We start from the raw sequence: 23,698 nt of genomic DNA, 5'->3' as shown, positions 1-23,698 counted from the left end.
AATATACACTGTTATGCCCCGTACACACGGTCGGATTCTCCAATAGAAAATGTTCGATGGGAGCTTGTTGCCGGAAATTCCAACAGTGTGTAGGCTCCATCGGACATTTTCCATCGAATTTCCGTCACACAAAAGTTAAGATCTGGATCTCAAATTTTCCGATAACAAAATCCGTAAATTCCGATCGTGTGTACACAATTCCAACGTACAAAGTTCCATGCATGCTCGGAATCAAGCAGAAGAGCCACACTGGCTATTGAACTTCATTTTTCTCGGCTCATCATACGTGTTGTATGTCACCGCGTTCTTGACGTTCGGAATTTCTGACAAGATTTATGTCACCGTGTGTATGCAAAACAAGTTTGAGCCAAGATCCGTCTGAAAAAATCCATGGATTTTGTTGTCGGAATGTCCGATCGTGTGTACAGGGCATTATACAAGCTGTACACTCACTACTTTACATTGTAGCAAAGTGTCATTTCTTCAGTGTTGTCACATGAAAAGATATGATAAAATATTTTTAAAAATGTGGGGGGTGTATTCACTTTTGTGAGATACTGTATGTGAACTGTTTTACAATTGAAAAAACAAAGAGTTATTCTCTTTAGACAGTATTGCGATTCACACATTTCTACCATACTGTATAGTTGGAAACATGTTTAGCTAATGCTAACACATGATTAATCATTTACATTTCTTTTTGCGTATAGATGGAAAAATATAGTAAACATCTGGAGCTGTTAGTTGCTGAACGTACCCAAGATCTAATGCATGAAAAGCAAAAAACAGACAGATTACTGTACAGTAAGTTAATGCATTTCTTCTCTTCTTACCCAGTTGTTTTTGTGGCTTCACTGGTGATTAATAGCATTCATCTGCTGTTTTTGTAAGACTTTATTTGTAAACGTTAATGAAAATGTAGAGGTAAAAAAACATATATTTTCTTGGAGTTGGTAAGACATATATAGAAAATACATAGATATTGTACAAAATATTAACATATAGTATTCTCGTTTACTCATCATAAAAATATACATTACATAGTAAGTAAGGGAGTATATAACTTCTATCAGTTTTTTCTTCTATCAAGTTCTCCATTGAAGCTTCTGCTGTGAATGTTTTACCAGAGAGTGTAGTAATTCTTCAATAGTGATGTGCTTGGCCATTTATCCATAATAGGTCAATAATGTTACACATCATTGGCTTGATGTTAAAGTGAGTCTGTGGCCATGCTCTGGGCATTCAAATATTTATAAATTCTTCACAAGCTGTAAATGAGCTGTAAACCAAGGTCTCACCGACTTCTTTAGCTGCAGGTACTGTGATGTAATTCAAATTAGGTCTGAGCACTTGGTTCTCCACTCATTCTGTGCCCTTGCTCTGTGTTTATCTTGGAGATAAGAAGAATGGAAGTCATTACTGGGAGAGAGGTGCAAGGAGAGGTGTGCTACTACGAGAAGGACTTAGTCATTCTCACATGAGCAGAACATATTCCTGATGTTTTTTAAGCATTTTGGGTGTTCATTTTTTGCACATGCTTCAAGCTTCAGGCGTTTGTTTCCTTGGCTGTTCGAGGCGAAGATAGAGGAGGAGAGGAGTTTTTCAGGAGGTGAACCCTTACAGGTGCTTTGAAAGAAGCACTTCTGAAAATCCACTTTAATGGTATGAAAAGACCAAAATGACAGGTGGTTAACAGGTGGAGCAGGGGACAAACGGGTAGATACAACTCACGCAATTACCGGCACTTAGTCATTACACCACAGGCACTTCCATTGAAGTCTATGGGGCCAAAAACATCTGATTAGACCAAAAAAGAAGCTCGTATTCTTTTTTGAGCATAGGGCATTGAATATAGAAACGACTGAGAGTTGAAATGGGAACAGGCAAAAATACCAACATTAGGATTCTGCATGTTAGGTAAAGTCAGGCATTGTCAAGTATAGAGAAACACACTACTGTAGCGCGCCCCACATAGAAGCCGCTGACGAATAGGGATCCCCCACCCTGCACTGCCAGGAACACCGAATTTCCACAGATATACTTGAGTCAGTGAACAGTCCAGTACTTTGTTTTTGTATTTTTATGGGATAAACCTTGGATAGGGAATAGGGATATTATGGGATGCCCACTTGACTTAGAACAACTCTTCAGGAACAACTTTGCAGTCAATGTACAGTCTATATATATACTCCACTGCTTCCTCCGGCTCGCTTGCAGAAATCCTAGCTGGCACACTGATAGTTAATCTGACAAAGAGAGAAACAGTCAGATCTTGAAGCAAAAGCCCTTTACAGGCAGGGACCCCGGGCCCCTTGGGTTGTTTAGCAAAGTACAGTGTCCAGCTTACATCCCTGTGGCTACTGATCCCAGCACCATCTCTTCAGGCTTCCAGGACTCCACTGTGTGTTGTGGAGGATCCCTCCAGCACCCGAGCCCCAGGCCAGAGGTCTCCTCCCCTCCAAACTAGGGGGTACCCTCAAGGGCCACCTACAGCCTCCTCAGCACTCCATCTTCATCTTCCACCCAACTCCCCCTGCTGGCATGACCCAGAGTATTTAAGAGGTGCCCACCCCCTGCCAGCCCACTTGCTGGAGATTGGCCCTCCTTAATACTCCAGGCAGCTCCTTCTAACCTCCGTCCCATTCTTCTGGAAGCCTCTCCAATGTTCCAGCAAGTAGGGGGAGGTACCAGAGGTGCTGCCTGATGATTCATCCAGCCTCCCTGTGTCACTCATCCCTGACCCAGATTCAACCCAGTCTGGCTCTCAGCCAGGCTACAATTTACCTACACTATCACTAACTATGTACAACCTATTCTAGCACACTAGAGGGTGCTACACTACAAAACACTGAGATGTGAATGGGTGATTATATGATTCTGCTGGGAAAATTTATAATTAGCTGCTCCACAGTACCTGCAGCTACAAGGTCATTTTCTGATTGTTCAGAATATGCAAATACTTGATTGTCCATAGGCCTATCATACATTTCCTTTAAGCAATGAACAAATGCCCTGCTGCCACCAGGATATTACAATAATAGTTATATATATATATATATATATATATATATATATATCGATCTATCTATCTATCTATCTATCTATCTATCTATCTATCTATCTATCTATCTATCTATCTATCTATCTATCTATCTATCTATCTATCTATATCTCTCACCAGATCAGTTATAATTATAAGTTATATATATCACCAGATCAGGTATAAGTAAACCTATACTGGGGCAAGTAACACAAACTAATTATAACATTGTAGAGCAGATACCATACAGCACCACGGCATACCTTTAGGCTCCATGCACACTGGACACGTCGATTCTACAGGCATTTGAAGTTTTTTCTCCTGCCTCTAGAAGCACTTCTATTGTGTTCTATGTGTCTTTGCACATTATTGACTACTACAGGCGTTTTCTGCCAGGGACGTTCAGAGGCAGGAAAGAAAATCCTTCTCTATCATGTTTTCTGGATAAGTTTAGGAGCTGTCAAAACGTCAGTCTCTCCTAAACTCCTCTTATCTCTTCTGAATGTTAAGTTTCAACGTTTTTTTAGAAAAAAAAGGTGTGTTGTCACTGTACATCATTTCCTCGCTTTTGCAGAGGGGCGTGTAGTGCAAAAAACACCTATAAACGAAATGCTCTTAAACTCTCATAGACTCACCTAAACTTTGCACAATATGCTTTCAATTTGCGTCTTTTATGCCACATTTTTAAGCTAAAAACATTAACGTTTTTTCTGCTCCTAGTGTGCATGGAGCCTTATAATGAGACTTCATATCCTCCCAGAGCACTCAGTGGATCTAATAAAGTACCTATGTAAACAGTTATATTTTATTTTTTTTTTTTTTAAAGATATGTTTTTAAACTGTTGTTTTTTTGTGTGTGTTTTTTATTTTCTATGTACAACTTACATTTTACAAATAAACATTTAATACATGTCAAAGGATTTCAAGAGCACTATACTAAATTAGCTAAAGTGACAGCACAATAGAGCTATTTAATTTGCAGATCTCTTCAGTAGAAACCTCCCACTGAGAGCTCTGATAAGGAATGAGTCAATACTCTGATGACTCATCCCATTTGTGTAAGTGATGGGCTTCTCACAGCACAGCTGAGAAGTAGACCTGATAATAATGTAAAAACTGCAGAAACTAGAGCTCCATCCAATGGTTGGATAAAAGACTGACAATATTAATATGCATTATTTATATCAATTTGACAAAAAAATAAATGTGTGTGTATGTTGTAATATATATCACATTTTAAAATATTGCTGGGAGGGCCAGGAGCTTGGGCCTAGTGGGCAAACAAAACCAAGTAGCCCTGATAAAAACAGATGTCTGTGTGCTAAAAAAGAAGTATGATACAAAATGTGCCACAATGCCGCTGTGGTTTATGGGCATTGTGAATGGTGGGTATCTCTAAAGGGTATGGTTTATTGTGACACACCTTTTTACATCTTTCAACATCCACTTACTTTGTGGTTCTCGGCATTTGATCACTTTACATCTTTAAGCCTAGGAAGTTGATGCCATAAGACTTCATTTTGCCAGATGCTGTGATTGCAGGTCTGAGAGGGGAGACGGTAGCTATGTAATGGCCACCATGAGCTGTTGAGTGCGGGTTCCACTCTGAGGTCTGAATAGTAAAGTGTGTCCACACAGGGTCAACAGCCCAACATATCTTACTAGTGTTGGCTTAGGTTGCAAAACTGCAGAGCCCAGACCTCCCCTGTATACAGATTGAGCCCGAGGAAGTTTGATTTACTTATCCTGTTCTTTGTGGTGTTAGTGTCAGGCGAAAAGCAAAATTTAACTTTTGCCTACAAAAACTTAAATATATAAGAATGTGGGGGTAATAGAACCCCACAAACGAAATGGATGCATATACAGTATAAGCTTGTTAAACAATTTGTAATGTTGATGTTCTATTTTTTTTCCAAAGGTATGCTACCAAAACAGGTTGCAGATGATCTGAGACAAGGGAAACACACACAAGCTCAAAGTTATACCAGCGCAACTGTATTTTTTAGGTAGGAACAAGTCAACCGAGATTTTACTTGAATTAGTATGTACAGTGTTAAATGTTTTTGTAAATGGGTGTCATGAATTAGGTCTAATTTTTTATTGCATCTGAAAATTAAACAAGGAATCTCACTGGTCACTATGGCAAACATTCCTGCTTTTGTGCCCATTTCCTTTTCTTTGATTCTTAGAAATAGACTCTAAAAGTTGATGCCTGTTATTTTGTGCTGGAAATATTGGTAAACATTTCCAAGCATTGAAATGCATTTTATCCTTCCATTTATTAATATATTTCTAATTTTAGTTTCTATAGTTTTTATTGAATTTTAAGGTTTACACAAAGAAAACATAGTAAAATGCATTTCAACTTATTTTGCGGTCACATAGAATCCATGACAAGTTCTGGTTATATTAGATATGTAGCCTTATGTTAACAGGGATAGTAAATGTTCTTCCTGATTTAAGAAGTTGGCTATTGATTTCGCCACATGCGATGTCTCTTTTTTCATCACAGTGGATGATCCTTATGCCCCGTACACACGATCGGACATTGATCGGACATTCCGACAACAAAATCCATGGATTTTTTCCAACGCATGTTGACTGAAACTTGTTTTGCGTACACACGGTCGCACAAAGTTGTCGGAATTTCCGCTCGCTAAGAACGCAGTGACGTACACCACGTACGACGAGACTAGAAAAGGCCAGTTCAGAACCAAGCGTGGCACCCTTTGGGCTCCTTTTGCTAATCTCGTGTTAGTAAAAGTTTGGTGAGAGACGATTCGCGCTTTTTCAGACTCGTGGTTTTCAGATCGTTTTCTGCTGTTCAGTTTGTGCTTGTGGGTTTGTATCTGCTCTTCAGTGCGTACAGCAAGCTACGCGTGACTCAGTCATTGTGTTCTTGTTCGTTCGTTACTTTTTTTCAGGTCGCTCTTCACAGGCCTTGCTGTTCTATAGTGCGTTCTGTTACTTCGTTCTGAGCAGCCGACCGTTTTCTAGCCATGTTGCGTATACGTACTCCTCGTAGAATTCATGCTGTGCGGGGGTTTGGTGTTGGGGTCCTTACCTTGACACAAGTCCAGTCCATGAACAGGGTGGGGAGGAGTTCATGGACCAAGAATTGGTTGCATCAGCGTGACCAGTTCTGTCATATGCCTGTGCTCCGTGAGATCCGTGAGAATAATCCTGATGATTTCAGGAACTTTCTCCGGATGACGGACCCTGTATTTCACCGTTTGTTGGCTTTGCTGACCCCCTATATCAGCAGGCAGGATACCTGCATGAGGCAAGCCATCACTCCGGAGCAGAGGCTCGTCGCCACCCTGCGGTACTTGACGACGGGGAGAAGTCTGCAGGACTTGAAGTTATCGACAGGCATCTCCCCCCTGGCTCTGGGGATCATTATCCCAGAGACCTGTTCTGCCATCATACAGGTCCTGCAGAAGGAGTATATTAGGGTAAGATTTTTATCCTTTAATATCACATTTTATTGTATATAATGTTTCCTAATATTTTTTATTTCTTTCCTCATTCCCTAATTACCATGATTGTAATATGCTGTGAATGTCCCCTTTGTTCTCATGCATGCCGGATTTTTATGTAATTATTTTTTTGTCCTTCATACATATTTGCCTTCACTTACCTCCCCAGCATGCTCTCCTGGCCCTATATTCACCTCATGTAGTCACTTAACAATGTATTTTGTCAGCTCCATAGTAGTGCTTTACCCCAAACACCCCCTAAAATGTTTTTAAATGTGATTTGTGTTTTAAACTCAGGCAGAGTGCCAGAGGCTTTATTTTGGGGTTCCCCAGATCATTTGGAACCCTCCCTCCCCCCAACTGCTAAGTCAGCTGATAACAATTCTCTATCTATCCTCAATCATCTATCTGCTGACTTTGCCAAGCCCATACACGCTATACCCACCTCTTTAGTGGTCAGATTTATGGATGAATTCCCCAAAGCATGTAGTGCAAGGGCCTGCCTGTATACTTTCAAATGGTACTGTTTTAAGTTTTTGTATACTATTATTATCTTGATAGGTAATAGCAGAATTTCCAAATGTGCTCAAATGTGTACAGTGTGTATTTATATCTTTGTCTTATGACACTTCTTACCTGTCCAGTGGGCTGTCAATAGTGTAACTAAGGAGGGGCTGGCCAAAGTAATACCCATTATTTAGGCATTCATCTCTCAATGAAGTGGAGAGGGTTACCTGTCCAAGACCCCCCCCATAATGTTAGAAATGGCCCATGAGAGGGGGGGGGAGGGGGAATATGATAGGTGTACCTTATACTTTGGTTTTTAAAAACTCCCTCCAAAAAATGTTATCTTGATGTTGGCCAAGAATGTTTGTGTGTAATCTGCTTTCCCTGTTTATGTGCAAAATGACTAATTTTTTTTGTTTTGACTCCACAGTTTCCTTCCACGCCACAGGAATGGCAGACTGTGGCCTCCCACTTTGCCTAGCGGTGGGACTTTCCTAACTGCGGAGGGGCAATTGATGGGAAACACGTCCACATCATCCCACCACCCAACTCGGGGTCATACTGTTACAACTACAAGGGGTTCAATAGTATTGTGATGTTGGCGGTGGTGTCGGCTACTTATGAGTTTCTGTATGTGGACGTGGGGAAGAATGGCCGGATGTCCGATGGTGCAGTCATCGCCCAGACCAAGTTCTACAGGCGTCTCCAGAATGGTAGCTTGGACTTGCCACCTCCAGAAGACAATGTGGAAGGACTCCCATTCGTCTTTGTTGCGGATGAAGCATTTGCGCTGGGGGACCATCTTATGCGGCCATTCCCGATGAGGACCCTCACCCCGGACCAGAGGGTTTTTAATTACCGGCTGGCCAGAGCCAGAAGAGTGGTGGAGAACACGTTTGGAATCATGGCCAGCCGGTTCCGTCTATTTCTTACACCCATACATATGGCGGAGTACAAATTAAATCACATTATCCTGGCGTGCTGTGTTCTACACAACTTTTTACGGCAACATTCTGCCAACTATGCTGGCTCAGTTGGGCCTGAGGCCGGAATTCAAAATGAACCAACCCTGACGGCGCTTGAAAGTAGCCGTCCTGGCTTGCCCCCCCCGAGTGCCCGTGATGTCCGGCTAAGATACCTTGAATTATTTGCGGGTAGGGGGGCTATCAATATGCCAGACAATGTGTAAAACCTTTTTCAAATTAAAAAAAAACAAAATAATCAAATCTTTGGTGACATTTACTGCTTGTGTTTGTTTTAGCTGACCCTGAAAGAAATGTGGTGAGTCCTGAAAATGGCACGATTGTGTAACATTATTATAGTTACATAGTTACATAGTAGGTGAGGTTGAAAAAAGACACAAGTCCATCAAGTCCAACCTATGTGTGTGATTATAAAGCACTGCTGGGTGTTATTTACTAAAGGCAAAGACACTTTGCACTACAAGTGCAGTTTTGAAACTGCACTTGTAGTGCAAAGTGGATTTGCCCTTAGGAAATAACACCCATTGTCACAGAAAACAGCAATTAGAGCACCACAAAAGTGTTGTAGCGTTGAGACAATAATCTACACATTCTTGATTAACAAGCTTTTTAATACCAGCACAATCACATGTGCATTTAGAAAAGGTTTTTAAAACAAACCAACATGTTTGTTGTATAACAATTTTTGGGGTCACATTAGAAAAAGTAGAAATGTCCATTTAAGATAAAACAGGCATGTTTAAAACCAACAAGAAAGACACAAATCTTGAACTTACAAAGTTCACATTTGGTAGAACTTGAAGGCAATATCAGACATGAGTATTTACAAACTGTGTTTGATATTGCGTTCAGATGGGGTGAAGTCACCCCAGGAAAAGCCAAATTTTGAAGATGCACACAAATAGCCGAATGTCAACATGTGCTAGCTGCCATTATGGGGGATCAAGGGACGTGTTTTGTGGGTGCAACCCCTTCCTCTCAGCTACTTTATTATTGAGGAAGGGGTTGCACCCCCAAAACACGTCCATTGATCTCCCGTGATGGCAGATAGCACATGTTGACACACTGTGTGCATCTTCAAAATTTGGCTTTTCTCCACTGCTGGAGTTGGTGATGCCAGTGGTCCCCACAGCAGCCATCCCCTATTTAAAAGCCAAAATTGGTGGCCTGAGGAGCACTTATCTTAGGGAGCGCAAGAAGGTCACAGATTCCCAGAGATCCGGAGCTGCAGCAGATGACATTTATGTCCCCAGGCTGTGGTACTATGAGAGACTGCAATTTCAGCAATAAGTGATCAATAATAACATCTAGTAAACATCATATCTGCAATTTCTGTCAGACCAGACTGGAGTCAGGGAATCCCTCTCAACCCTTCCTTCCACTCTTCCTTCCACCCCAGCTGAGGCTTCTGATGTCCAACCTGGGACTTCCAGCCAGGAAGAAGATTGCTGATTTAAGAAAGTGTTTTACATATCAATAGACAGTACTTTCGAAAAATAATTGGGACAAGACTGAAAAATGCTGGGCTCAGAATGATAGTCTTTTATATTTGTTAACATTCAATTTGCAACAATCATGAGGTGAAAATTGTGTGTGATTGATGAATAAAAAACTAAAACGATGTCCCTTTTTCATACACAGGAAGACCTCAGCCAGGAGGAGGCTGTGGAATGTGGCAGCCAGGAGGAGGCTGTGGAATGTGGCAGCCAGGAGGAGGCGGGGGTTAGTGGCAGCCAGGAGGAGGTGGGGCTAAGTGGCAGCCAGGAGAAGCCTGGGCCCAGTCGGAGCCTGACCGAATCGCAGGTTCCTCCCCTCCGCCTTCCATACAAAAGACCAAGGAAGGGGAGTCACATTCAGGATTCTGCGCCCAGGCTCATTCAGGAGGCTTCTGCATCCCTCAGAGCCACCCCCACTCCTGAAGAGGCCTTTGCCTGCATGGCTGCCACCAAACTGCAGGGCATGCAGGAGGGTCAATGCAAGCTGTGTGAGGACCTTCTGTATAAAGTCCTAACTAAGGGGGTGAGTGGCGAAATCACGCCCAATACCCACCTGAGTGAGTTGGCCCATTCCCCTCCTCCTCCTGCTGCCACATCTCCAACACCAGAGCCACAGCGTGGAAGGAAGACCAGAGAGTGATGGCCCTGGGTTCAGTCTGGTCTGGCCAAAGATGCAGTCTCTTGTATGACCACAGCCTGGGGACACAGATGTCATCTGCTGCTTTCCTGATCTCTGGGACTTCTGGACCAGACTGCACTCCCTTAGATATGGAATCCTCAGGCCACCAATTTTGCCTGGAAATAATTGATGTCTGCCCTGGGGGCCAAAGGCTTCACCAATTTCTGCTGTTTCTCCAGCGTTGCCTTCCTCTTTGTTTGGTTGTGAGCCCTTAATAAAGGAATTTTTTTGTTTCAATTATACTTGCCTATGTGTGTTTTCCTTCAAAAAGGACAGTTTGTTTGTGAGGAGGCAGGTACATTTCAAATATACAATGTGAAATTAACAAGAGACACCAACACCAAACAATCTCCTTGAGATTAAATAATACAAGATAATAATGGTGTTGTGGTAACTTGACACACAAAACACACACAAAAATATTCTGGAGTAAAACACAAAAAAACACAAAATAAAAACAGCCTTGAAAAAAATACAAAACAAAAATAAAACAACAAAATAGAAATTTGGTCAGATGTGACAAATCAAAATATATTGAGGGAATCCCGATAAATAATAAAGAAATAAGTTTGTGAGAAGTCTGTGTGAATATGAGCAGCAAAACTACTTCATTCTTCTCACATTATAAAGAAGAAGAGAGTTCGCTGTATTAAACAATTTAAAACATTGCAGCGTGATGAAAGTGCTGTATCCATTCCGAACGCTAATTTTACCAGACCGAGCTGTTCTGTCTTGGAATTTCTTCTGAGCATGCGTGGCACTTTGTGCGTCGGAACTGGTCATACACGGTCAGAATTGACGCGATCGGATTTTGTTGTCGGAAAATTTTATAGCCTGCTCTCAAACTTTGTGTGTCGGAAAATCCGATGGAAAAAGTCCGATGGAGCCCACACACGGTCGGAATGTCTGACAACACACTCCGATCGCACATTTTCCGTCGGAAAATCCAACCGTGTGTACGGGGCATTAATGTTGGGTTTTTGCTTCCTGTTAGTATTGTTCCAACAGCGTGACTGTCATTAGGAGTATAATGACCATAGATATAACATAAAACAAACATGAAACAAACAAAATTTAATCTAAACAGTTCAGTCAGAGTGATGCTTGTTATATTTGATGTAGTACTAGGTTAGCTAACCCTTATTATTGGAACATCAGAAAATTAAAAACTGGCTCCCTCTGAGTGCCATTTGAGCCAAGGAGCCCAATGTTGTGACACCTTTTCATAATTCCCTGTGGTTGAGGAATGTAGAACCTCATAAGTGCCATGGGTGTGGTTTGTATATATTACTTCAGAAATTTTTTGACCTGTTGTTTCCTTCCAGTGCCTGAGTATAGTTAAACGAGTAGCCAATAATATATGGGATATTACAGTTCTATAGGGCAAAGGGATAGAGTGCAACTCAAGAGATAATATTGCCATACCTGGAGATAATGATTGATTAAGACCTGTGATAGTAGACATAAGTCTCTCAACCTGGGACCATAGTAAGCGTACTTTTGAGCAGTACCACAAAATATGAATTAATGTACCAGAGCAACCACAAAGCCTCCAACATCTTGAGGAGGCATCGCGGTAGATCTTTGAAATGCGGTGTGGAGTCAAGTACCACTGAAGTGTTATCTTTTGTTGCATTTCCCAGAGATTTGTACTGGAAGTATACATGAGGTGTAAAGTTTTTTTCCCAGTGTTGAGTTGTGTACTCTATCCCTATTTCCTGTTCCCAAGCTATCATTGATTGGGACTTAATACAGATATTTTTCTCTTGTAGGCATGAGTAGATAATTGATATACCTTTGGATAACATTGGAAGTTGTTGATAGTATTGGGTTATTTTTGCAGGGAGTACTGTGAGTAGTTGAGAATTCTTTTTCAACAGGTGAGCTATCTGCGTATGTTTATATTGCTCTGTGGGAAGCAACTTGTGTTCTAGTTGTAAAGTATTAAACTTAAGTGATGGACCGTCTAAGATATCTTCTAGGTAAGTAATTCCCTTTTCCTTCAATGTAGTAAGGTTGATATCTGGTATTATGTGGGTAATTGCAGAAACAGGGGAGTTTCAAATGGTGTTACTTTACCGCTCCACTGTTGATATTTTTGGAGATGAACCCATGCTCCTATTGATGCTAGAATAGGGGGTGCTAGTTTATTGTCTAGAGTGGTGTTGTGAGGAGCAGTTATTAAAAAGTCATGTAAGTTCCCCTTTGGGATTTGAGCTTGCTCTAGTTCCATCCATAATGCTTTGGAATTAGGTAGTATCCAGTGTTAGAGTTGCGCTAGTATTGTTGCAAAATAATAGTCTTGCAAGTGCACATGGCCAACTCCGCCCGCCTTCCTATGTTTAATTAACCTGCTAAATGCGCATCTAGCCCTTTTGCCCTGCCAGAGGTATTTATTCAGTATTGGTTGTAGGAAATTAAAGTAAGAATTGGGTAATGGGATTGGTAAAGTCCTAAAGAGATATAATAATTGAGGCAATATCTGCATCTTAAAAGCTGCGAGCCTCCCCAACCACGATAGTTGAGTTTGAGAAAGTTTGTTCAACTTGGCCCCTAATGAGTTCAGGAAGGGTGTGTAATTGGCTGATATAAGATCTTCAGTTTTAGGAGTGTGATGCCCAAGTATTTAATACCCTCCTTTCTCCATATGTATGAAAATTTTTGTGCTAGATTTTGTTTGGTCTCTTCTGGGATGCCTAGGTTTAAAATATAGAATTTAGTCTTGTTTACTCTATAGTACGATACACCATTAAATGTTTGCAGTGCTACGTGAACTGAGGCCAAGGAGGTGTCTGCATTTGTAAACATCAGTATTATGTCATCAGTGAATAGACTTATGGTGTGGTGTCTCATGCCCACTTTTATACTGTTATGTGTGGATGTGAGCGTAAGTAGGAGGCCACGGGCTACATCAACAAATTGAAAATCAGTCGGGAGAGAGGGCAGCCCTGTCGTGTCCCATTAGTTTTGTATTAAATGGGGTAGATAATGGCCCTGAGTTGTAAACTTGGGCTGATGGGTGGGTGTAGAGTGCCATTATGGCTGATTAGATGGAGCCACTAAAACCAAGCCTAATTAGCACCTGTGCTAAGAATTGCCAATGTATCCTATCAAACGCCTTCTCTGCATCCAGTGCTAGGAGCAGAGAAGGTGATTTGTGTTTATTGGCCAGATGGATCACCTTTATTAGACGTTGGGCAGCATCAGCTGTCTGTCGCCCCTTAGTGAATCCAGACTGATCCACATTTATAAGAGACGGTAGGATAGCCATCAGTCTGGTAGTTTTGCGTAAATTTTGAGATCATTATTTAGTAACGATATAGGCCTAAAATTTTGTGGGGTATCTGGATCTTTCCCCGGTTTCGGCAGAGCCAGTGTCATGGCTTTAAGCATCTCTGGGGGAATGAGGAAGAGGCAGCAGCAGAACCAAAGATCTCAACCAGATGTGGAGTCAAAATATCTTCAAAGGATTTATAATACTCCCCTGCAAAGTCGTCTGGGCTCTGGGATTTGTTATTTGGGAGAGATTGTATGATCTGTCGTACCTCTGAATCAGTGATAGGGGAGTTTAGGTTATTGAGGTGCTCAGGAGTAAGTTTGGGGAGTTTAATTTTGTCTAGGAATGCTGATATGATAGCTGGTGTTGGTTGTGGTATGGTAGGGTCATTCTTAAAGAGGAAGCAAACTCAGCCAAAAAACTCCTGATAATGAATATAGCATATACACAAAAGCATTTTAAATCATTCCATCTTATAAATAAACCTCCTTGGTCCCTTCTTACTTTATAGCAGCTTATTTTTGTTTCCATGCCTCTGGTCCGAAGCCGGCGCCATTTTTACTTCTGTCTTCCGCATCTGTGCACTGTAAAACTTCCGCCCTTTGTTGTGGTAATGGCCAGAATCTCGCACATGCGCATTGAGTGAAAAGCAACCCTCATTTACATTCTATGATTACTATGGCAACGAAGTCCGTCGTATCTACAATTTACACACCTGTACTTGTTTTGTGAACAGAGGTACTAATAAAAATGAAAACAAATATAACATTGTGGGATATTTGTTGTTTTGGTGTAGTTTTAGCAAATTGCATTCTGTCCTCGGTGATCAGTGCTAAGGTTTACACTTCCACATGACGTAGCAAGTCACATGGGGTGTCTCAGGAAGAAGAGCACGGGGCTGTAGTCTCACGGGATTGCAATGCAATGCCGCAGGGAGTAGATGACAGAGGCATGGCATCAGCTGGAAAAGACTGACGGCACACATCTCATGCCGTTAATAGCCACAAATCTGCGCATGCTCCAGTGACGTCATGAAAGTGATTCTGGCTCGTTTTCAACAAAATGACAAAGGTTAGGCAAGCTGTGAAAAGAGCACCATGTACATTGATAAGAAATGATTTTGATGCAGCAAAGCGCAAATGTTGGGTTTACAACCACCTTAAGATTATAAAGTGAACCATAATATTGACTGAAGGCATCCGCTATTTCTTGTTGTTTTGTTTGGGTATTGGGTTGTATTATGTAGGGATTTGGGTTTTGTATCTATGGCCTCTAATCTGGTTAGCCAGAAGTTTCCCTGCCCTGTTGCCACTTGTATAATAGGACAGTTTAAGTCTGGAGGCCTTTTCAAAGTCCTCCAGGAAGAGCAGTCTAAGTTCATTATGGAATTGTGTCAGTTGATCTGTCAGTTGTTGGGATGGATGAGACATATTTTGTTTTTCAAGAGTGTGAACTTTTGATATTAACGCCACGGTGTGCTGCTGCCTCTTCCTCTTAATTCTCGCCCCTTGTTGTATCAGAATACCTCTTACAAATGCCTTATGAACATTCCATACAATAAATGGATCGGTAACCGATTCTTGATTACTTTCAAAAGACTCGTTAAGCTGTTGTTCAATTTTAGACTTGGTCGGAGCATCCTGGAATAGCTTCACCGAGGCATGGTCCGACCAAGTGATATTATTGATTTTGGCAGATTTACATTTAAACAACAACCATTTGTCTACCAAGAATAAGTCAATTCTGCTATAAGGCCTATGGCTGCTTGAGAAGAATATATAGGCTTTCTCGCCACAGTGTAGGTAGCGTTATTAATGTCACACACCAGGATTATAAAGCGACCTTGTGGATCTGTGATAACCTTGTGGTGCCAGAAGGCTACTGTGTTTCTTACTGTTACCATCACTCCTTTCTTTTTTGCTCCCGCATTGGCAGTGTATATAAATGGGAACTTAGGGTGCGTGCACTTAGGAGGTGACAGGTTATGAAAGTGTCTCTATTGGACACATAATATGTCACATTTTTGTTGGAGGGCTTCCTTCCACAGAGACCTTCACTTGGCCGGATGGTTGAGTCCTTTAGAGTTGATAGTCAGAAAATTTACTGCCATAGGAGAAGAGTGTGATAGTGCTGGGTGGTGCATATTGTAAATGAGTCACTTACGTTTGGCGGTGTCACGACCCATATATGAAGGAGGGGTGGTATCTGATGAAGCTCTGAACTCCATAATGTCATCTTGGTGGTGCTCCTAGTTGTCCTTAGAGATGGAAGATCACTTCTGACTGTTAAAATAGAAAGGTGAGGTTTACTCGAACAATAACAGAACATAACAGTGGCTAACAGCCAAACAGAAAAAAAAAGGTAGTTGGGTGTGGCTCATAGCCACTCAGAGATGTAGTGGGGAGGAAAAAAAAAGAACCAGAAAAAGAGTTCGGATCAGAAGGAAGTCCTCCCAAGCGGGTACTTGTGTGGTTAAACATTACCCTTATCCAGGTTAGGTATGACGGGCATTCTTGTGATTTACTGTGTGCCATTCAGGGTCAGGGCTGGTATAGTTGCCACTTTGACGGGGATGTGCTTGAGGTTCAGGAACAATCCCCCATGCGTTCAGCAACCAAATCCATCACATGCTCTGTGCCATCTTTGGTAACAATCAGCTTCGTCAGGAATCCCCATTTGTAACTTAGTTTGTGATTCCTTTTGTGATAGTATTCAGGTTTCTGCGCTTTTGGAGCATGTACTGAGACAAGTCGGCATAGCATTGTAGGTTAGAGTATGATGGAGGGATCTGATCTCTCTGTCAGGATGCTGTCATTAGCCTTTCCTTAGTATGGTAAAAATGAAGTCTCAGTATGACATGTCTAGGTATGTTGTCAGAGAGATAAGTGGGCTTAGGGAGATGGTGTATTCTGTCCACTGTGAAGTCTAAGGCAGGCATATCGGGCAATACAGTGTTAAATAGCTGGGAGACATAATTGCACAGATCTTGCTGCTGGACAGATTCTGGGATTCCCCTTATCTTCACATTATTCCTTCTGGATCTGTCCTCTATGTCCGCCATTTTGGCTTTAATCACCGCTAAGTCATCTTCTTTACTTTCATTGGCATCTACCAAGTCATTGATTGTGGTTGCATATTCCCCCATCTTAGTCTCTATGTGTGACACATTATCTGAAGCAGACTATCATTTCGTGCTGAATTTTTGTACACAAGATATCATATCTGAATGGAGAGAGCTTCTCGGGGAGACTAGCATCTCCTTTAGAACAGTGTCTAAAACAGGCTGGTTATTAGTGGGGAATAGATCTATGGAGTCTGGCAGCTCCCTGGTGTCATCCCCTGAATCATGGAGAGAGCTCACCTCGTTATCTTCATCCGCAGCATCCATCCGGAATCTTGCCTTTTCTGGGCTCCCAGAGGATGGTGTAGCTGGCGAAGATTTGGGGCATTTAGGAAGGCTGCTTCTTTTTGTGGTTTCCCCTTCTGTGATGAGCGATTAGGAAAGCCAGATGCCGGGGTGGATGTGGAGCCGGCCCCATTTTGTTTAAGCCCGAGGGTGAAGAACACTGAGTTTCTGAGGGCGATTACCCTCCTTCCTGTGCCTGGGCATGATGGGTTCTTGTTCCTCTGGTGCTGTGAAGCAGGAACGCTGGGTTAGGGTGAGAAGATATGGTCCTGATGGGTCGATATGAGCCCTGGTTGTCCCGCTGATACCGGAGCTCTGCTACTAAGTGCCCATCGTGGTCTCTGGCTAGCTCCGCCCCCAATATTTTTCTCATTTTTAAAGACATTCTTACCATGCTGAGAAATTAATTTCCATTGTGACAGCACCCAGCAAGAGTATGCTGAGGAATTATTTTCCACAGTGATAGCTCCCAGCAAGAGTATGGCTAGGTGTACTTGGGCTTCTGAGGATCATCAAAGCCCTACCTGCCCCTGTGTGAGCACAAGGGTTATAGCTATCATCCCACCCATTTTCTTTTATAGTTAATTGAACCATACAAACACCAGCATACACCTGCCCTTGACTATTTTTATGAGCATATTAGAACAATGTCCTATTTAGATACTTACTACGGCACTTAGCAAAACATCAAGGTGGGAGAGCCTCATTTCAAGTCCAATGAACTCTATAAGCAGAGTTAGGTAGAACGTGTGCAGTCCCTAAAAGCCCAATATACACAGTATACACAGTAAGGGATTGATTTACTAAAACCGGAGAGTGCAAAATCTGATGCAGCTGTGTATGGTAGCCTATCAGCTTCTAACTTCAGCTTGTTCAATAAGGCTTTGACAAAAAAAAATACCTGGAAGCTGATTGGTTTGCAGAGTTGCACCAGATTTTGCACTCTCCAGTTTTAGTAAATCAATACCTATGTGTTAATAAGAGGCACATTGTGGCTTGGTTTGAAGGTGAATTAATAGGGTGCTAAACAGTGAAACAAAGCATTTTCAGAAAAATCGATCCATGCAATTATTATAGAATATCATTCGTTTTAGGTTCTGTATATGTTGAATGCATGGACAAACAAACTGATAGATTATGTTGAACATTTTCAGCCGATACCCCACAACAATAGTCTCCTATAAATTTCCTAAATGTGCATCCATTATTATGATTGGAAAATGACATCATGTAACTAACATTTAAAATACTGCTTTAAACTAATCTAGGCAAGAAATGTTTCTTTATCCACAACACAGATTACAATATTTGTTTTTATGAGCCAATATGTATGGCTGTTCAGGGTACGAGGATTCAGGGCTTTTTTTCAGCAGGAACTAGGGGGAACTCAGTTCCACCACCTCTGGCTCAGGTCTTCTGCTCCCTGCTCACCACTATCACTTGGTAACACTGAAGTCCAGCTTCTGTGTTTACAAGTGATAGCTTATCTCCCAGGAGCTCCCACAGGTCAGATCTCCTGCGTGGATCCCACTGAGTGCCAGACAGGGACAAGGGAGATACAGAATAGGTGCCCAGGTTTCAGTGCAGTCATGGGCAGGAGAGGATACATGGTAGGCTGCACCCTCTGTGATTTCCATTTTTTCCCTGGTGACCAGTAGTTGATGCTCCTACTGCATGATATCCCTTGCAAGTGACTGTAGTATAGTATAGTATGCTGGGAGGTACTACAGGCGGATAGGTGCTTCAGCTTAATATTGCAACAAAGGTAAGAAATATGACAGATGGTGGAGCTTTTAAAGAGGGGGAGAAGATGAGGGCAGTGGAGGGAGGGGTTGTATGCAAAGGGAAGAGCTACTATTTGATGCCGTTTGGCAGGTATGTGTGTGTGTGGCGGCCATGGTTGAGTTTCTGCACCTATTCTCTGAGAGAAAAAAGCCCTGCAAGGATTGCGAATGGTAATGGTGTTCGCACTGTGAGGGGGGGGAGAGTGTAGATCAAAAATACTAGTGAACTAAAGAATCATACACAATAGTAGTAGATAATAAATATGATAAAAACCAAATAAAACAGTGATAAGTGCAATACAATTGAATGAACCAAACCACAGTAAATGGATATAAAAAGAAAATGGTGGCAGTCCAAAGGCTGGTTAATAAGTGTATCATATATACATCAACATGGGCTAAAAGTCTCAAAACAAACAATATATGGAAAAGGAAAAAACACTTCCACCACCAATGAAACGTGTGTGGGATGCAATCTTCAGTGATATCACCTCCGTGTCTGCAAGCAGCTCACCTCACAGCTGTAAGGTGTACAGCATAAATGCAGATCACAGGTGAAGATGATGGTTTGGTAGGATCGATTAAATGGTGTCTCATATGTTGTTTGAAGGCTCACATAGATGGATATGAAGGATCATGCGAGAGAAAACATAAGGGTATATATATAGCGTGATACCGCATAAGCTATGTTGGGGCAGGAACGGATCGAGCAGTGCACACTCACTTAGAGGAAAGGAGCGCAGGCATCAATCCAACGAACGCCGAGTTCTTATGTCCCCAGTGTGACAGCCCCGTTCAGCTCCTGCTCCCAGCGCTTGTCAGATGGGCTCAGTAGAAGTTGGTATGGGGTGTGAAAGAATATGCATATAGCAAGGATTACTACACTTCTAATTGTCTGCGGTTTGATTGTGTCACCAATGTGTTGACATATTTAAAGGTTTTTTTTTTTTTTTAATAACAAACATATCATACCTCCTCTGTGAAGTTGGTTTTGCACAGAGTGGCCCCGATCTTCCTCTTCTGGGGTCCCTCAGCAGCGCTGGTGGCTCCTCCTCTTCTCGAGTGCCTCGTCGGAGAAGCGCTCTCTTTCGGGACACCCCTGCGGGCAGTCTCCTGAGTCCTGCTGCTACGTCTATTGACACAGACAGCAGGACTCAGCCCCGCCCCCCGGCTCCCACGTCATTGGATTTGATTGACAGCAGCGGGAGCCAATGGCTGCGCTGCTTTCAATCTATCCAATCAGGACACGAGACAGCGGCCAGAGCTGGTGTGCTTGTTCCCGTTGCCGGAATTACGGGGCTCAGGTAAGTAAAAGCGGGGCTTGGGGGGCTGCTGCATGACAGGAGGTTTTTTACCTTAATGCATAGAATGCATTAAGATGAAAAACCTTGAGGGTTTAAAACCCCTTTAAATCCATACTGTATCTAGCATGTCATTCTTTAGACACTATACTGTATCTTTGAGTCCTGACTAGTAGATTAAAATATGTCATCATACTGGTACAAGGTCAAAATGAATCTATTAAAAAACAAACAGACAAAGCGGTTGTCAAATTCCAACTAAACAGTATTATCACCAGTTGATAATTCTGAATGTTGACAATTTCTTTTTGGAAATACCTTTCAATTCATTGCATATTATAATGTATGATCTCCTAACTATAAAGACTTTTAATAAACTGGGGATACTCCTCTAGACAGAAGCAGACAAAATTGTTTTTTGGTTGCAAAATTTACCCAGTGGTAATTCTAGAAATATTTTGTTAAGGGGATTATTGTATTGGATATGTTACTCTTGGGTAGAGATAGGCCGAACACCCCCCTGTTCAGTTAGCAGCGAACAGAGAAAAAGTTCTGACCCGAACAGCAAAACCCTTTGAAGTCTATGGGAGCCGAACTTGAAAAATCAAAAGTTCTCATTTTGAAGGCGTATATGCAAGTAATTGGCCATAAAAAGTGTATGGGGGTCTGGGTACTGCCCTGGGGGGCATGTATCAGTGCAATTTTTTTTTTTTTAAATATTGTTTTTATAGGAGCAGTGATTTTTATGATGCTTAACCACTTTAGCCCCGGACCATTATGCTGCCTAAGGACCAGAGGACTTTTTCCAATTTGGCACTGTGTCATTTTAACTGCTAATTGCGCGGTCATGCAATGCTGTACCCAAACGAAATTTGCGTCCTTTTCTTCCCACAAATAGAGCTTTCTTTTGATGGTATTTGATCACCTCTGCGGTTTTTATTTTTTGCGATATAAACGGAAAAAGACCGAAAATTTTGAAAAAAAATGATATTTTCTACTTTTTGTTATAAAAAAAATCCAATAAACTCAATTTTAGTCATACATTTAGGCCAAAATGTATTCGGCCACATGTTTTTGGTAAAAAAAATGTCAATAAGTGTATATTTATTGGTTTGCGCAAAAGTTATAGCGTCTACAAACTAGGGTACATTTTCTGGAATTTACACAGCTTTTAGTTTATGACTGCCTATGTCATTTCTTGAGGTGCTAAAATGGCAGGGCAGTACAAACCCCCCCAAATGACCCCATTTTGGAAAGTAGACACCCCAAGGAAATTGCTGAGAGGCATGTTGAACCCATTGAATATTTATTTTTTTTGTCCCAAGTGATTGAATAATGAAAAAAAAAAATTTACAAAAAGTTGTCACTAAATGATATATTGCTCACACAGGCCATGGGCCTATGTGGAATTGCACCCCAAAAATACATTCAGCTGCTTCTCCTGAGTACGGGGATACCACATGTGTGGGGCTTTTTGGGAGCCTAGCCATGTACGGGGCCCCGAAAACCAATCACCGCCTTTCTAAGGGCGTAAATTTTTGATTTTACTCCTCACTACCTATCACAGTTTTGAAGGCCATAAAATGCCCAGATGGCACAAAACCCCCCCAAATGACCCCATTTTGGAAAGTAGACACCCCAAGCTATTTGCTGAGAGGCATGTTGAGTCCATGGAATATTTTATATTTTGACACAAGTTGCGGGAAAGTGACACTTTTTTTTTTTTTTTTTGCACAAAGTTGTCACTAAATGATATATTGCTCACACAGGCCATGGGCATATGTGGAATTGCACCCCAAAATACATTTAGCTGCTTCTCCGGAGTATGGGGATACCACATGTGTGGGACTTTTTGGAAGCCTAGCCGCGTACGGGGCCCTGAAAACCAATCACCGCCTTAAGGATTTCTAAGGGTGTAAACTTTTGATTTCACTCTTCACTGCCTATCACAGTTTCGGAGGCCATGGAATGCCCAGGTGGCACAAAACCCCCCCAAATGACCCCATTTTGGAAAGTAGACACCCCAAGCTATTTGCTGAGAGGCATGGTGAGTATTTTGCAGCATAGAAATTAACACTGTAAATTGTTATAATGAAATTGACAACCTTAACCACTTCAGCCCCTGAAGAATTTACCCCCTTCTTGACCAGAGCACTTTTTGCGATTCAGCACTGCGTCGTTTTAACTGACAATTGCGCGGTCATGCGACGTGGCTCCCAAACAAAATTGACGTCCTTTTTTCCCACAAATAGAGCTTTCTTTTGGTGGTATTTGATCACCCCTGCGCTTTTTATTTTTTGCGCTATAAACAAAAAAAGAGCAACAATTTTGAAAAAAACGCATTATTTTTTACTTTTTGCTATAATAAATATCCCCCAAAAATATATAAAAAAAACATTTTTTTCCTCAGTTTAGGCTGATACATATTCTTCTACATATTTTTGGTAAAAAAAATCGCAATAAGCGATTATTGATCGGTTTGCGCAAAAGTTATAGCGTTTACAAAATAGGGGAAAGTTTTATGGCATTTTTATTAATATTTTTTTTTTTTCAAATGGCGGCGATCAACGATTTTCATTGTGACTGCAACATTATGGCGGACACATCGGACATTTTTGACACATTTTTGGGACCATTGTCATTTATACAGCAATCAGTGCTATACAAATGCACTGATTCCTCTGTAAATGACACTAAATGACACTGGCAGTGAAGGGGTTAACCACTAGGTGGCAGTGTAGGGTTTAAGTGTGTCCTAGGGGCGTGTTTCTAACTGTGAGGGGCATGGCTGTGTGTGACACGTGACTGATCTCTGCTCCGATGACAGGGAGCAGAGATCAGTGACATTGTCACTAGGCAGAACGGGGAGATGCTTGTTTACATTAGCATCTCCCTGTTCTTCCTCCCTGTGAGGCGATCGCGGGTGTCCCCGTGGCGATCAAGTATGCGGGACCCACGACCCGACTCACAGAGCTTGTCTCAGGCGCGCCGGCGGCGGCGCATGCGTGCCCGCTGGCCGCCTCTTAAGGGGGAACGTACAGGTATGTGATTTTGTCTGTACGAGCCCTTCTGCCGCAGTATATCTGCGTGAAGCGGTCGGCAAGCGGTTAAGGAAGAAAATGCAACATTACATATGAGATTGGAAGACTATGAAAACCGTGCTAGACGCTCTAATCTGCGCATTAGAGGTATTCCTGAAACTGTAATAGACTTACAAGCTACAATAACAGCACTTTTCCAGGAGTTTGCCATCCCGTTGGAATGACTGGAAATGGACAGGGTTCATAGAGCCCTAACACCCAAAAAATCTGACGGTCCACCTCATGATATCATTGCAAAGTTTCATTTCTACAGGACAAAAGAACAACTACATTTCTGTAGCAAGAAATAAAGAAACTCTTAACTTCCAAGGACATAACTACCAGCTTTTTGCAGACTTGTCCCAACTTACAATACATAAAAGAAGGGCTTTTTAAACCCCTACTACAAGTATTAGAATGCAATACAATTACATATCAATGGGGTTTTCCCTTCTCAGTGCATTTCGCATCCCAAGGCTCCACATTTACATGTCGTTCTGCTAACGACCTACAAACAATCTCCAAGACATGTATCTGCTGAACCCAACGCAAAATCAAGAACACACATGACGAAGAACAACATCATCTTCTTCAAATAAATCATCTACATTGCCAAGGAGAAATGAGCAACAGAGCTCACACAAAAGAGGCCGATATTGATCACCT

General features: G+C 41.9%; 1 protein-coding gene across 1 annotated transcript in view; it reads left to right on the top strand.

Moving 5' to 3' along the window:
- LOC141124418 (atrial natriuretic peptide receptor 1-like) overlaps window positions 1-23,698 on the top strand; it is a 393,221-nt gene that overhangs the window by 251,871 nt on the left and 117,652 nt on the right. Inside the window, exons 17-18 of the mRNA XM_073612264.1 lie at window positions 711-804; window positions 4,959-5,046. Of these exons, the coding sequence (XP_073468365.1) occupies window positions 711-804; window positions 4,959-5,046 (182 nt within the window). The remainder of the gene's footprint in view (window positions 1-710; window positions 805-4,958; window positions 5,047-23,698) is intronic.

This window comes from Aquarana catesbeiana, linkage group LG01 (genome assembly GCF_042186555.1).
Source record: "Aquarana catesbeiana isolate 2022-GZ linkage group LG01, ASM4218655v1, whole genome shotgun sequence".
Lineage (NCBI taxonomy): Eukaryota > Metazoa > Chordata > Amphibia > Anura > Ranidae > Aquarana > Aquarana catesbeiana.
Note: the sequence above shows the minus strand (reverse complement) of the source record. Positions and strands in the feature narration are given on the sequence as shown.